Raw genomic sequence first — 15,764 nt, 5'->3', positions numbered from 1 at the left:
CTCCTTCCAGTGTCTCCCTCTCCTCCCCAGCTCTCGCTCACTCTCTCTCACTCTCTCTCTCCCCCGACCCCCAGCCCGTTCTGCATGCTGTTTGTGACTCTGGAAGCTGCACTATCAATGGAAATTGTCCGATCCGACAGAAGCTTTAGAAGGGTTTCTATACCCCCAAACCACAAAAATTTCATTAGAGTTTCTCATCTTTTTTCCTCGAGGGCCGAGGGCAAAGCTGGTGGGGGGGGGCAGGGGGAGGACGAGAGTCGCCCCTGGGTGGGCGGGGCGCTGGGTGGAGGGGGGTCCCTTGTCCCGGGGCGCCCCCTCGGCCTCCGGACCCCCGATCTCCTGTAGGGTCCCCACACAGTCCCCCCCACAGACCTGTGCAGCGGGGAGGCTGTACCCGGGGAGGGCGGGGTGGGGGCTGCGCCCCAAAGCCACAACTGTCAAAGATGAGAAACAGCTGATAAATTTTTGTGTCTGTCTCTGTGCTGGGGCCAGGACCTGTGGTTGCTGGAGCCTGTTGCTATATGGAGAAATTCATGTTTCTTTTATTTTTAAGTATTATTATGATTATGATTATTATTATTCTCTCTCGATCTCTCTCTCTCTCTTGTTTGTGAAAGTAACCTTCCTTTGGAGTTTTTGGTTTCTTTTGTGTTGGAATTTGCTCTTCTCTATTATTATTATTTTTTGGTTTGTTTCTTCTTTTGGTTTCCTTTTTCATTTGGAAGAACAAACAAAGAATAAATTATGTGGTGGGGGGGAGCCAGAGCCCAGTTTATATTTAAATTGTTTCCCCCCTTTTTTTTCTCCCTCCCCCCCTTTTCTTTCTCCTTCGCCATCCCCCCCCGTTTTTCTTGCTTGTCTCCTGCGTTCCCTCGTCGCCCTGCGCATTCGACCCCCCGCCCCCGCCTCTTGTCCGCCCCCCCAGTCCGCCGCGTGGCCCCTCGATTTTCCATCTTGCCCATGAGCCATGAGATCATGCCGGGGGGCAACGTGAACATCACTTGCGTGGCCGTGGGCTCGCCCATGCCCTACGTCAAGTGGATGCAGGGCTCGGAGGACCTGACCCCCGAAGACGACATGCCCGTGGGCAGGAACGTGCTGGAGCTCACGGACGTCAAGGACTCTGCCAACTACACATGCGTGGCCATGTCCAGTCTGGGGGTCATCGAGGCCGTGGCACAGATCACCGTGAAATGTAAGTGTGGAGGGTTGGGTTGGGGGGAGGGCGCCTGCCTGGCACGCGTGCACCCACCCCGGGTTCCATTTCCCGGCACCCCAAATGGGCCCCCCTGAGCACCGCCAGGAGCGATTCCTGAGTGCAGAGCCAGGAGTCAGCCCTGAGCATTGCCAGTGTGACCCTCACCCCCCCCCCAAAAAATGTAAATGGTGGGGAGGGGAGGGGGCTCTTGTCCAGTTCTGGTTTCCCCCAACACAGGAGGGGCAGGCCAGTTCCCGGGGTGGCCTTCAGTCCTTCCGTGGTCAAGCTGGCATTGGTTACTGATACATTCTTCCTGGGGAATGGGCGGGCCGGAGCTGTAAGACAGCGGTTAAGGCATTTGCCTTGCATGAGGCCGACCCAGGCTCAATCCCCGGCACCCCAGAGAACCCTCCGAGCCCTGCCAGGAGTAAGCCCTGAGCATCACCATATCTGACCAAAAGAATTTCTCCCCGAAGGGCCAGAGCACTTGGACAGTGTCTAAGGGGGCTTGCCGACCCGGGTTCAATCCCTGATATCCCTCTTTGGTGCCCCCAGCACTGCCAGGAGTGACCTCTGAGCACAGAGCCAGGAGTCAGCCCCGAGCTCCCCCTGGGTGTGGTTCATGCCCTCCTCCCTAAGTCTCCTGGGCCTGGACTCGAGGGATGGGGTGGATGGGGCTGTCCTGTGCTTCCGATGCCCCCCCTCCGCCCCCTCCCCTCCTACCCAGCCAAAAGGTCTCATCTTCCCAGAAAGCCTGGCTGGGGCAGGTCTAAATGTTGAACAGAAAAGTGAGCCGCAGAAGATGGGAATGGTTCCAGGAAAGCTACAGGACCTGCCTGTGCAAAGGGTGGGGAGGGAGGAGGGGTGTAGGATCGAGCCTGAGCAGTAAGAACTCTTCCTCACGTCTCAGACATGTGTTAAGCATCAAAGGAAAGTGCCCCCAAAGATGTTCTCAGGCTATAGGACAGAGGTCAGAAGATTCCTGCCCTCAGGGTTGAATCTGGCCCTCCACTTGTATTTACGAATAAAGTTTTATTGACTCATGTCCATTTGTTCATACCTGGTCCTGGAGGGCAGCCAACCCCAGTTTGATCCCTGGCACTATACACCTATATACGGTGGCACAAACACCACCCGGGTGTGGACTTGGGGGCTCCTTGGCACTGCCAGTGTGCCCTGGGTAATCTGCAATCCCTTGGGCCTGCATATTGAACCCTGGATCTCCTGAACACTATCTGGGAGACTCCCCCCTGTAATAAAGTAATAATCGATAGATCCAGAGAGATAGTATAGCGGTGAAGGTAGCTTCCCCACATGTGGCTGACCCTGATTTGATTCCTGGCCCTGCATAAGGTCCCTGGAGCACTGCCGGGTGTGACTCAAACTCACTGCCCCCCCAAAAAAAAAAAATCAAAACCCAAACCCAAATACTGGCCCTTTGACTGTAGTCCTCCGACTCAAATGGATGGCCAGGGGCATCACGTCTGAGGTCCGCCCTGGCTCAGAGAGGGCGCTGGGGCAGCGGGGGGCCCACAGCCGGCAGCCAGTGCCCCTCTCCCACCCACAGCGCTCCCCAAGGCCCCCGGGACGCCCGTGGTGACGGAGAACACGGCCACCAGCATCACCATCACGTGGGACTCGGGCAACCCCGATCCCGTGTCCTACTACGTCATCGAGTACAAGTCCAAGAGCCAGGATGGGCCGTACCAGATCAAGGAGGACATCACCACCACGCGCTACAGCATCGGCGGCCTGAGCCCCAACTCCGAGTACGAGATCTGGGTGTCGGCGGTCAACTCCATCGGCCAGGGCCCGCCCAGCGAGGCGGTGGTGACGCGCACGGGCGAGCAGGCGCCGGCCAGCGCCCCCCGCAACGTGCAGGCGCGCATGCTCAGCGCCGCCACCATGATCGTGCAGTGGGAGGAGCCCGTGGAGCCCAACGGGCTCATCCGCGGCTACCGCGTCTACTACACCATGGAGCCCGAGCACCCCGTGGGCAACTGGCAGAAGCACAACGTGGACGACAGCCTGCTGACCACGGTGGGCAGCCTGCTGGAGGACGAGACCTACACGGTGCGCGTGCTGGCCTTCACATCTGTGGGCGACGGGCCCCTCTCGGAGCCCATCCAGGTCAAGACGCAACAGGGAGGTGAGCGGCGGGGTCGGCAGGGGTGCAGCCCTCCCCCACCCCCCCCCACCCCCCCCCGCCACACACACACACACACACACACACAACCACCAGGGATGCACTGCCCAGGCCCCGTGATGACTCTTCAGGATGGGGCCAGGGCGGGGACTGGGGAGGGTGCGGGCATTGCAAGCCGTCTGCCCCGGGTTCGAGCCCAAGGCACCCCATAGGCTACATAGAACCCCACCAGGAGTGGGCCTTGAGCACCAGCTGGGTGTAGCTCGTCATCCCCGCCCCTCCCTCCCCGCCCCCCTCCCCGCTGCCCAGAAGGCAAGAAGGAAACGCACGTCTCTGCCGCCCTCGTAAAGTCCTGTCCCCAGATGAGGCCCCCGGATGAGGACGGGGCAGCCGTGACCACCCCCCCACCGCCTGTCCCTGCCGTGCCTGAGTTTCTGAGCCCCGGCTCGCTAATCACACTGGCGGGGCTGCTTTGAGATAACTCTTGGGAACTCCATCCTTGGGGGCAGGAGCACAGTCCAGCGGGGGGGCATTGCCTCATGCCCCGTAGGGTTCCCCAAGCACCAGCAGGAGCGATCCCTGGGCGCTGAGCCTGGAGGAAGCCCCGAGCAGCGCTGAGTGTGCCTCCCACCCCCACCCCCACCCCCAAAGAAAAAAGCATCCATCAAGAAGACCCTTCAATCCAGGGAGACAGCAGCAGCTGCTGGAGCAAAGGGACAGCCCAGCAGGGTCGGGATCCGGGACCACAGGGCCCGGCATTCACTGCAGAGCCACATTTCAAATTGTCCCCCTGCCCCTCACCCTCTGCTCCATTTCACTGGGGGGCGGTGCTGGGGAGGGCATTTGGAACTATTCCCAAAATGCTTTTTTCCACCGGAAGCAGAGAAGGTAAGGGACCACTGGGATGGTCTGCTTTCAGTCCCTGGCCCTAGCGGCCGCCCCTGGGGAAGAGAAGGCAGAAGGACACATGCGCTGGAGGATGTTCTAGAAGCATCCCCATGTCGGCCATTCTTTTGCAGACACCGCTGAGGTTCCTGGGGCTCTAAGAGGGAGAAGGGGGGAGGGGGTACGTGGCCATGCTCCCTAAGGTAGTGCCCCCCCTACCCCCGCTCCCCCCGGCCTCTCCCCGATTTCCGTTCCTCCTCCTCTTCCCCCCCAGTGCCTGGACAGCCCATGAATTTCCGGGCTGAGGCCAAGTCCGAGACCAGCATTGGGCTCTCGTGGAGCCCCCCGCGGCTGGAGAACATCATCAAGTATGAGCTGCTATTCAGAGAGGGGGACCACGGCAGAGAGGTACCAGGGGCGGGGCTGTGGGTGGGATTTGCTGGGGAGTGGGGGGGGGGACAAGCCACTGGGCTTGTGTCTGCGGGAAGGTGGGGTTCCAGCGGCAGTGCTGGGCGGTGCTATGGGGAGGTGGAGCTGTAAGGGGGCGGGGCCCTGGGGCGGGGCCACAGGTGGTGGGTTGAAGGTGGGCGGGGCTCTGGGGATGGAACTGTAAGGGGGCGGGGCTCTGGGGTGGAGCTGTAAGGGGTGGGGCTCTGGACAGGGTGTGGGGACGTGACTGGGTGGATGGAATGGGGGAGCTGCGGGCTTCTGTGCAGGGCCCAGGGGAATGTGGGTTCCAGCCACGGGGGCGGGTTCCAGGCAGGGGGGCGGCAGTGTTGGGTTGGGGGCGCTTGCCCCTAGCAGGTTCTTGCTTCTCTCCGCCCTGACTGCCCATTCCGCCAGAATGTTCTCCCCACAACCCCTGTCTGTCCTTCTGGTACCCCCCCTCCCCGCACTGCCCCGCTGTCTCCGTGCTCCCCGGGTCCTCTCTGCGCCTCCCCTCTCCCCGTGCCTGTGTCTGCTCCTCCCGCGTCCCTTCTCTCCCTGACCCCCGGCATCTCCTCTGCCTCTTCCCGGCGTGCGTCTGGGTCTCTGCCGTCTCCATCTCCGTCTCCCCTCTCCCCTGCCCCCAGGTGGGACGCACCTTTGACCCGGCCACGGCCTTCGTGGTGGACGACCTCAAGCCCAACACGGAGTACGCCTTCCGCCTGGCGGCGCGCTCCCCGCAGGGCCTGGGCGCCTTCACCTCAGTGGTCCGGCAGCGCACGCTGCAGTCCAGTAGGTGTCTCTCGGACCCGCCCTTCTCTGCGGGGGGGACCCCTGCACAGCGCAGACGGAGCCCACCGCAGGGGTAGGGGGGGCGCCTCCGGCCCGACCTCACCTGGCTCCTTGACCTCGGACGCCTCGGCCCGTGCCGTGCCTCAGTTTCCCCAGACTGCAAGGGGCTCCCCTGTTGGGTTCCCACGAGGAGGAGATGTGGCTGGTTTGCCACCTCCTGCCATGGAGGAGCTTTGGGGCTGTGCTGTGTGGTACCCATTTTACAGACATTGTAGGGGCGCTTGAGGCCGTCCCAGCTTATGTACCCCAAGACCCCCCCAAGAGAGCACAGCACGAGATCTAGCTCCCCAGGTGCCCCCAAAGAGACGCAAGGCTCCCTACCGCCAGGCAGGAAAGTGGGAGCCAGTGCCAGGTGTTGGAGGGGGCTCTCGCCTTTCTGGACTTCTTTGCTGTGCCCGCCTGGCCGCCCTGCCACTGAGAAATGTCCTCTGGGCTGGCAGCAGGCTCGGGGATTCCTCTGCTGCCCCCGTCGCTGCCCCCACCCCCACCGTTCTCCTCTGCCTGCTCCCCACACCCAGGCAGCCCCCCTTTCTCCCTCTGTCTCCCTGCCTCCCCCTCCTACTCCTTCCCTGCTCCACCCAGCCCAGTGCCCTGGATCCCCCCGACCCCCAACTCTTCAGTCAGCCATGTTCCGGAAGCAGCCTCGGTGCGTGCACACCCGGGGGGGTCAATCTCGGGGTGCGCCGCTGTGACACAGGGGCCTCGGAGACACAGACATCCTTCCCTCCCCGGGCCCCCTGCCTGATCCCCCACACTGCCAGGCCCGGCGCTCCCCCCAACCCCCCTGCTGCCGGGGCACGCAAAGGCATCGGGGGTCCGTGCGTGAGCGGGAGGTCAGTGAGGGTGTCCTGGGGGCCGGGGCGGCCACGGCAGGGCCCGGCACGGGGCCGCCAAGGTGAGTACACACCAGTCTCAGGCAGAGTCACAGATGGCCCAACCTGCGTGCCCACCTCATCCACCACCAGCTGCCCCGCGGGGGCCCACCTTGGGCCTCCCCCGCTAAGATTATACAAATGGATATGTCCAGGCCTCAGTTTCCTCATTCCGAGAGGAAGAGGCAAAAAGAAAAGAAAAGAAAAGAAAAGAAAAGAAAAGAAAAGAAAAGAAAAGAAAAAGCACCCAGGAGTCTAGCGATAGGACAGCACAGAGAGTGCTGGCCTTGTGTGCGGCCGACCTGGGTTCGATCCCGGCACCCCCTAGGGTTCTCTGTGCCCCGCCAGGAATCAGCCCTGAGCATGGCTGGTTGTAGCCCCCAAAAGAAAAACCCAAACAGCACCTGCCCCCACACACCCGCTGCTCCGCAGATGGGCCTGGGCAGGCCTCGCTGTGTCCACCCCCGCCTCCAGCTATCACGCAGGTTGGGCCGGACCGTGAAGGACGGTGAAACGGGGCCGCGTCCCCCTGGTCATCCGGGACAGCGCCTTTGGCTCAGACACGCAAAGCTCGGGGGTTCTGGGCGGGAGGGGGGGTGTCGAGGGACAGGGAGTAGCCCCTGCCGGTGGCCTCAGCCATCCGGGGCGTACCTCTCCCCGCACCCCAGGGTGGGGGGCTCGGGGCTTCCCAGGCGCATCTCAAGGGTAGGTGGGGTTCAGAGCACTCAGCCAGCGGGCTTTTCCCCATGCACCGCGCCCCCCCTTCCTGCCTCGACCGACAGCCGCAGCGGGGCGGGGCCCCCCACAGACCCCGGCCCAGCCGGGCCCGGCCCCACCTCTGCCACCCCTTCCCCTGTCAGTTAGCGGTTGAGCAGTGGAAGGTAGGTACCCGGCCTGGGGCGTTCTGGAAAGCGTCTTTCTTTCTTTTATCATGGTTTTTTCTCATCGTCACTGCCGCCACCATTCGCTGTCCTGTCTTCTCGGATCACGGTTTTTGGTTGTTTTTTTTTTTTTTTTGACAGTCCAGCACGTTGCTTCCAGGACCTTCCTTGGTTGTTTTCAGGTTTTTGGTTTTTTTTTTTAAATTCTTTTTCCACCACCCCCCCCCGCCTCCCATTTTGGTTTTTGTTGTTGCTTTTTTCATTTTTCTCCAACCCTCCTCTCCCTCTTGCCCAGTTCCCTGCTCCCCCTCCAGAGGCTTTTTGGGTGGGGTGGCTGGTCAAGAGATCGGGGACCCCCATGGCTAGCCCCCGAGGCAGGCACCCTGTTAAAGCCCTTTGTAGGAAGAGTCGGGGCGCAGCCACTCGTGGCTGGATAAGGCTGTCTAGGGGGCCGGAGCGATAGCACGGCAGGGAGGGCGATGGCCTTGTCGTGGCCAACTGGGGTTGACCCCCAGCATCCCGTAGAGTCCCCTGAGTGAGCACTGCCAGGAGTGACCCCTGAGCATCAACAGGTGTGCCCTCCAAAGAAAAAGATCTTTGAGGAGGAGGGATGGTGTCTTAGATTTATCTTGGGGTCCTGGTATCTGGCGAGGGGTAGACATTTGATGTGAAATCGTTCAGCAGGGGCTCTGATCCCCCCCAAATGTAGAATGTAGGAGCAGACACGCCAGAAGCCGGACTAGGGTCCCTCTTGCCCCACCTGCTGGAGGAGGAGGCGCTCTGGCTGCTGCAGGGGTCCTTATAGGGAGCCCCATAGAGCCCTGAATGGCTAAAGGCCCGGGTCTGAATGCCCCCCCACACACAGGGTTCAATCCCCGGCCCCGCCAGGCCCCCCGAGTGCCACCAGGAGAGATCTGTGAGTGCAGTGCCAGAAGTCAGCCCTGAGCACTGCTGGGTGTGACCCCAAAAAATAAGTGAGCACGGCAGCAGCTGGCGGGGGGGCTGCTGTCTGCGCCCTCTCGGCTCCAGCTGGAGTGAGGTGTGGGGCAGAGCTGGGGGCGAGGGCCCAGCACAGCCGTGATGCAGGCGGTGGGGTATGCCTGCCCTGAAAGGTTGGGGTACCTGGGGGCTTACTCTGCTTAAACCTGGAGTTCTCCCTCTGCTGTGGCTGTGGGCGTTAGAACCAGAGCTGTCAGGGAGGGCGTTGGTGCTACACAAGGCAGATCTGGGCTCGATCCGCGGCCCACCCCATAGGCTTCCCCGGACACTGCCAGGAGTAGTTCCTGAGTGCAGAGTCAGGAGTTAGCTATGAGCACAGTTGGCCGTGCCCGTTCCCCCCCCCCCAAAAAAAAAAGAGGGGGTTCCTGGAGGCTAGAGCAGTAGTACAGCGGGGAGGCGTTTGCCTTGCACGCAGATGGATTCAATCCCTGGCATCCCGTAGGGGCCCCTGAGCACCGCCGGGAGTGATTCCCATGTGCAGAGCCAGGAGCCACCGCACACATCCCTTGGTGTGACCCAAAGCAAAAAGCAGAGACATGTGGGGCGAGAGTGATGGTGCAGCGGGCAGGGCAGTCGGCCAGCCTGAGTTTGATCCTGAGCACCGCCAGGAAGCATGTGTCAGGCCTGTGACATCCTGGAGCATGGCCCTGGGGCCTGCTGAGACCCGCTGGGGCACTTCATAAATATCCGTGTGTCCACGTGACCCCAGCAGGTGTCCCCTCCAGCCTAGGGGCTGTCGGCGACTGGGCCGGCCAGGCTGGGTCAGTACTGCCCCCGACACCAGCCAGCTGCTGCCACAGCCATCCCCTGGGACGTTGACACTGCCACCCCACGGCGTCCCTGTTCTCCCGTAGCGCCCTCAGGACGGGGCGTGGGAGGTGGGCTTGGAGTGCTCGGTGTGGAGTCCTTGTGGACGTGTGTGTGATGGGGGCACCGCTAGCCCCCGGGAGAGCACCAACCAGTAATACTCCACACAGCGCTCCGTGCAGTGCCTGCACACAGTAGGTACGAAATGCACTTTCAACAGTAGGTGCTCTGAAGGGGGCTGGGCCTGCTAGGCAGGGAGAGAGCCTTTGGGGAGGAGCCAGTAACATTCCACACAAGCCCTGTAGTGCAGTGTCTGCACACAGTTGGTGCTTAATGTGTGCACTTACGCACCGTAAATGGCTCGTGCACAGTAGGTGCTTTCTGGGGGCGGGCCAGTAATGTTCCACATGGCCCTCTGGGTGGTGCCTGCACACAGTAGGCACTTAATGCGTACAGGTGCACCCACTAAAAGCCATGTCATGCACAGTAGGTGCTCACAGTGTGTGGGTGATTACCAAGCCCTTAAGGTCCTGAGCAGGTGCCAGGATACTTACAGTAGGTGCAGACTGCACAGGTGGCCTGTTATTCATTCAGAGCCATGCCTGGCACACAGTAGGTGCTTAATATATGGGGCCTTTCCCCGTTCAGAAAAGCCTGTGCATAAAGTGCTCGGAGCACAGTATGTGCTCAGTATATGGGGATTCACCTCCCCCGCAAGTGCCCAGCACACAGTAGGCATTTTGGCCTGGGCTGCTGCTCCCTGGTAAGGTCCTGGGCACAGTTCTGGGCACTCTGTAGCTGTTTCCCATACAGAGACTTTCCCTGGAAAGCTCCTGACACAGTGCTCACCAGCGTGGAGGAGATATTGTATGGGGGCCATGGCAGGGCCCTGCTCGAGCCCTTGGCACCATGCCTGGCACACAGGGGCCAGCCTGAGGTTCCCTGCAAGTCTGTACCCCAGACCGATGTGGCAGGCACAGCCACGGCACCCACGCACAGCAGGTTCCCAGTAAAGGGGGCTTTTATCTCACTCCCTGGCTCCCAGTGAAGAACTTTTCCTGCTCACCCACTGGCACCAGGAGAGGCGCAGCCCCTCCCCTCCCTCAGCCAGAGTTTAGTAAATAAGGCCACAAAAGTTCCAGGGGGGGTCTGGAGTAATAGCACAGCGGGTAGGGCGACCCGGGTTCAATTTCCGGCATCCCGTATGGTCCCCTGAGCACCGCCAGGAGTAATTCCTGAGTGCAGAGCCAGGAGTAACACCTGTGCATCGCCAGGCGTGACCCAAAAAGCAAAAAAAAAAAAAGTTCCTGGGACCGGAGAGAGCAACAGTGGGGAGGGTGCTGGCCTCGCAGCTGACCCGGGTTCAATCCCTGATACTATATATATATAATCCCCTGAGTCCCACCTCAATGATCCGTGAGCAGAGCCAGGAGTCAGCCCTGGGCACTATTGGCTGTGGCTGGCTGCCTGCCCACCCCCGAAAAAGAATTATTGATCGCTCCCCCCTGGAACCGCGGAGCAGTGTTTGATTTACCAGATGCCTTTATTGCTCTACAAGATGCGTGGCAGGGCCAGAGTAATAGAGAGGAGGGCGTTTGCCTTGCACACAGCTGACCTGGGTTCCATCCCCGGCATCCCACATGGTCCTTTGAGCACTGCAAGGAGGATTCCTGAGTGCAGAGCCAGGAGTAACCCCTGAGCATCGCCCCCTATGGTCCCAACGCAAAACAAACCCAAAACCAAGAAGCACTCTCGGGATCGGACAGTAGTGTAACAAGATGGGAGGGCATTTGCCTTGCACGCAGCCCACCCGGGCTCGATCCCTGACACCCTATCGGGTGCCTTGAGCTCTGCCTGGAGTAAACCCTGAGCACAAAACTAGAAGCAAGCCCTGAGCACTGCCTGTGTGGGCCCTCCCATGCCCCAAAAGACTGCAGCACGGAACCTGCTCATCATGTAGGTCCCCAAAGACTGTCCCCCTGTGTGCCAGTAGGTGCAGCCCCCATAGCACAGTGTCTTGGCCAGCCCCCCCGACGCCCACCCCCCACCCCATCCCATCTTCACCTTTGGTTACCACCACCCACTTCTTTTGGGTTCGCTCGCCTTCTCTTTTGGTTTTGGTTCTGTTTTGTTCGTTATCATCTTCTTTTTTATTTTCTCTTTCCCATCTTTTGTTTCCCCGCCCTCCCCCTGCCCTGCCCTGCCCCGTCCTGCCTTGCCCCTTCCCCGCCCCCCACGTTCTCCCCCTCCCCCCCCATAGAACCGTCAGCCCCCCCTCAAGATGTTAAATGTGTCAGCACACGCTCCACGGCCATTTTGGTAAGTTGGCGCCCGCCGCCGCCGGACACGCACAACGGGGCCCTGGTGAGCTATAGCGTCCGCTACCGACCGCTGGGCTCGGACGACCCGCACGCCAAGGAGGTGAACGGCATCCCCCCGACCACCACCCAGATCCTGCTGGAGGCGCTGGACAAGTGGACCGAGTACCGCATCACGACCGTGGCTCACACCGAGGTGGGACCTGGGCCCGAGAGCTCGCCCGTGGTCGTCCGCACCGACGAGGACGGTGAGCCCCGGGACCCCCCCCCAGGCCGTGCTGTGCCCCTCCCTGCCGCCCGCCCACTCCTGTGACAGGCTGGGCTGGCTGCGAGTGGAAGGGAGCAGGTAGCACAGCAGGGACAGCGCTGGCTTGCACATGGCCCACCCAGGTTCGATCCCTGGCATCCCGTGGGGTCCCCTGAACCTGCCAGGAGTGACCCCCCACCGAGTGCAGAGACAGGAGTCCGCCCTGAGCACCACCAGGAGTAAGCCCTGAGTACAGAGCCGGAAGTAAGCCCGGAGCACAGAACCGAGGTTGATAACTAAGCGCAGAGCCAGAAGTGATCCCTGAGCACAGAACCAGGAGTCAACCCTGAGCACAGAGCAAGGAGTCAGCCCTGAGCACAGAGCCAGGAGTAAGCTCTGGGCGTGGCCAAGTGTGCCACAGCTCCCCCTCCCCCCAGCGCCAAAAAAGAAGGGTGTAGGAGTTTGGAACCAAAGTGCTTCCCTGGCCCGACACTCAGACCCCCAGGCTCCTGTATCCTGGAATTCTCTGGCTGCCAGATATCTGGGCCAACTGCATCTCTGCTCTTCTCAGAGCTTGGCTGAAAACCACTCTTTGGGGCCATGGTTGGGGGGGGGGCTGGCAAGAGAGTCCAGGGGCCACGGTGCCGGTGTGGCATGCGGCTGACCTAGTTTAGTCCCCGTCACCGCACACAGTCTCAAGCTCATGCCCCCTCCAAAATGAAATTAACAGGGCCAGAGCAATAGGACAGTGGGGAGGGCACTTGCCTTGCACACGGCTGACCAGGGTTCAATCCCTGGCATCCCATAGGATGCCCCAAGCACCAACCACCAGGAGTAACTCCTGAGTGCACCAGAGCCAGGAGTAACCCCTGCGCACTGTTGGGCATGGCCCCCCCCAAAACAAGATCACCATCAGGGAGGCCGTGCCAGTGAGGGCACGTGCCTTGGGTGTGCGAGGCCGTGAATTTAGTCTCTGCAGCTGCCTGCTTCTGCCAAGCGCCCTTGGGCGTGACCTCATGGGCCCCTGTGCACGTCATGCCCTGCTCTGAACTCAGCCACTAGGGCCAGGAGAGCCCCCGCCATACTTCTAGGAGCGGCCCCCATCTTTAAAATAAAATTTACAAATGGGGCCAGAGTAATAGTCCAGCAGGGAGGGCATTTGCCTTGCACGTGGCTGGCCGGGGCTCGATCTTCAGCATCCCCCAGGGTCCTCCCGAGCACTGCCAGGAGTCAGCCCCGAGCATCGCCAGGTGTAGCCCAAACCCTGACCCCAAAAGGAACAAAATGAAAACACAGCTTTCCTGAAGCAAGCCCGCCTGGCATGCGTGAGGCCTGGGCTCCGTCCCTGGCATTGAGTGGGGGAATGGAGGTGACCAGTGAGCTCCTGCAAGCAGATGGACAGTCTCGGCCCCCTCACCCGGAGCCACTGTCCCTGCAAAGCGGCCGTGGTATCAGAGGGCCACCCCGTTGCCACAGTGGCGGTATCCCCAAGGGGCTGGGAGCAGAGTTAGAAAGCTCTAGATCACCAAACGAGGTCGGGGCTGGAGCCCCGTGCTAGCCTCCCCAGATCCTGGGCCCCTCGCCCTCTAAATCTCAGCCTTTTGGTGTTGGGGACCAGTTTATTTTTAGGAACCACCGGTGTGGTGGGCTTGGTCAACGGACGCCCCCTCCCCCCCCCACATATCACAAATTTCCCTGGCACTGTCCTCAAAACCAAAACGAGGCCTGAGCCATAGGACAGTGGGCAGGGCGCTTGCCTTGCACATGGCCGGCTTGAGTTTGATTCCCGGCACCCCACAGGATCCCCCCAAGCACCGTCAGGAGAAATCCCTGAGCACAGAGACAGGAGTCAGCCCTGAGCACCACCAAATGTGGCCTCCCCCCAAAAAATAAATGCAATGAAACCAATCGTTCATGGCCTGCCTCCCATGGAGGGGCCCTGTGAGGGTGCTCCCCCACGCCGAGTGGGCAAGCGGCTTCTTGGGGTGCACAGGGTCGTGCAGCTGGACAGCACCACTCAAGGGCCTCAGTTTCCCCAAGTGTGAAAGCACCCCTCCCTCATCTTCCCCACAACTTGGACATGAGGCTGAGGAAGGACGAGTGTGGGCAAAGCTCTTATGAATGAAGCCAGGGCTAGAGAGCCAGGACAGCAGGGAGGGCACTGGCCTTGCTGGCCACCAACTGGGGTCCAATCCCTGGCATACCATTGGGTCCCCTGAGCACAGAGCCAGGAGTAAACCCAGAGCATCTCTGGGTGTGACCCCCTCCTGCAAAAAATATATATATATAACAAAATCCTGAAATGGAGCCATGTCAATTCTGGCTTAGACTCGAGGGGCCCCAGGGGAGGGGAGCAGGAACCTCAGTGCCCCATGAAAGCCCCCACCCCCTTCCTGGGATCGGGAGGACAGCGTGGAGGAGGCGGCATACCCTCTGGACCAGTGGTGAGAGCTCGGACACCCTGGCATCGGGCAGTGGCACTGCTGCCCGGGAGCAAGGCCGGACGCCGGAGTAACGATCCCACCCGCCCCTCCCCTCCCCTCCCCTCCCCTGCCTCCCCTTCCCTCTCCCCCCTCCCCCCCGCCAGTGCCCAGCGCGCCGCCGCGGAAGGTGGAGGCGGAGGCGCTCAATGCCACGGCCATCCGCGTGCTGTGGCGCTCGCCCGCGCCCGGCCGGCAGCATGGCCAGATCCGCGGCTACCAAGTCCACTACGTGCGCATGGAGGGCGCCGAGGCCCGCGGGCCGCCGCGCATCAAGGACGTCATGTTGGCCGATGCCCAGGTGGGCGGGGCTCGGTGGGAGGGCGGGGCCGTGGGTGGGCGTGGTCTGCGGGCGGGGCGCCCGCCCCCTCCGCCTCGCCCCTGCTGCTGCTCTCTCGCCCCCGCTCACCACTTCCTCTCTTCCCCGCCGCCTCCTCCCGCACTCAGTGGGAGACCGATGACACGGCCGAATATGTAAGTAGTGCCCCCGCCCCTGCCCGGGCCTCTGCCATGTGGTGCTGTGTCCTCCCTGCCCCCTTGCACGCCCCCTACAGACCGGTCTCCGCTTCTGTGCCCCTCCCTCCCACCGGCACCTGCCCAGAACCTCTCCACCGGGACTTGATCCCCAGCATCTCCCAGGGTTCCCCGGGCACTGCCAGGAGTAAATCCTAAGCATTGGTGGGGGGAACCAGGAATGAAACAAAAACCCCTTCAGCCTTTGCATCCAAGCAGTGCCGAGTGACCCTGAGGCCACCGGACAGCTCCCTCTTTTCTAGGTGGCCCCTAGATGGGTTGGGGGGCCTGCGGGTTACCCCTCTCCTACAGACTCCACCTGTACCCTTGCCCGTGCTTGTCCCACAGCCTGAACCCACCTAAGTGCCCCCCACCGCCGTTCCCCCAAGAAGGGTGCTTTTCCGTCTTGCCCAACCCTCTGCCCGGGGCAGGCATGACCCTCCCTGCCCTGGCAGGGTCGCTTGGTGAGGGGCTGGGTTAGACTGGGGCTGGCACTCCCACCGGAGAGCAGCTTGAAGCAGAGCGGGGAGCTCTCCGTGACCAGAGGCGAGCCCCGTGCGCCTGCTCGGAGCTGTTTCAACCCCTGATTCTGAGGCTCTTCTGATGGACCCCTAGTTGGTTGTGAAGCCCGACCCTTCTCGGGTGCCACATGCACTGGGCTCGGTGTCTCTGCTAGCAAGACCCAGGGGAGATGGGGGCGGACTGCCAGTGAGGTTCAGGGGCAGGAGACCCCCTCCCCTGTCCATGCATTCCCCTCCCCGCCCCGTTCCTCAGCTCCCAGGCATGCCTGTGACTGTGGGGTGTGCATGCGCCCTGTGTGTGGGCATGGGGACATGTGCCATGTGAGGGGGGCTCGGGGGATTGCTAGTTGGGATGCTCGGTCCTCCTCCGAACACGCAGTGGTAGAGGGGAGGAGCACTGAGTGTGGGAGCTGGTGCAGGGAGCGCTGCCAAGGGGGCGAGGGGCAGATAGAACAGGACACAGTGTCAGAGTGGTAGGTCACTGGGCAGGGTGCCGGTCCCAACTCCATCCCTGGCACCCCATACGGTCCCCTGAGCCCCACCAGGAGGGATCCCTGAGTGTAGGGCCAGGGCCCAGAGTGAGCTAAGAGCACCGCTGGGTGTGGCCCAAATACCAAAG

The 15,764-nt window shown here is 61.7% G+C and overlaps 1 protein-coding gene across 21 annotated transcripts in view; it reads left to right on the top strand.

Moving 5' to 3' along the window:
* The window catches only part of PTPRS (protein tyrosine phosphatase receptor type S), an 85,572-nt gene that overhangs the window by 54,452 nt on the left and 15,356 nt on the right, over window positions 1-15,764 (top strand). For 8 of the 21 annotated variants that reach the window (XM_055126027.1, XM_055126026.1, XM_055126025.1 and 5 more), the window contains 7 exons: window positions 926-1,195; window positions 2,766-3,347; window positions 4,504-4,637; window positions 5,303-5,447; window positions 11,327-11,632; window positions 14,219-14,412; window positions 14,559-14,585. In XM_055126027.1, coding sequence (XP_054982002.1) covers window positions 926-1,195; window positions 2,766-3,347; window positions 4,504-4,637; window positions 5,303-5,447; window positions 11,327-11,632; window positions 14,219-14,412; window positions 14,559-14,585 — 1,658 coding nt within the window. The remainder of the gene's footprint in view (window positions 1-925; window positions 1,196-2,765; window positions 3,348-4,503; window positions 4,638-5,302; window positions 5,448-11,326; window positions 11,633-14,218; window positions 14,413-14,558; window positions 14,586-15,764) is intronic. The other 13 variants (XM_055126037.1, XM_055126043.1, XM_055126039.1 and 10 more) reach the window with 4 other exon arrangements.

The sequence above is a fragment of the Sorex araneus genome, chromosome 2 (assembly GCF_027595985.1).
Source record: "Sorex araneus isolate mSorAra2 chromosome 2, mSorAra2.pri, whole genome shotgun sequence".
NCBI lineage: Eukaryota > Metazoa > Chordata > Mammalia > Eulipotyphla > Soricidae > Sorex > Sorex araneus.
This window is presented reverse-complemented; position numbering and strand designations above follow the sequence as displayed.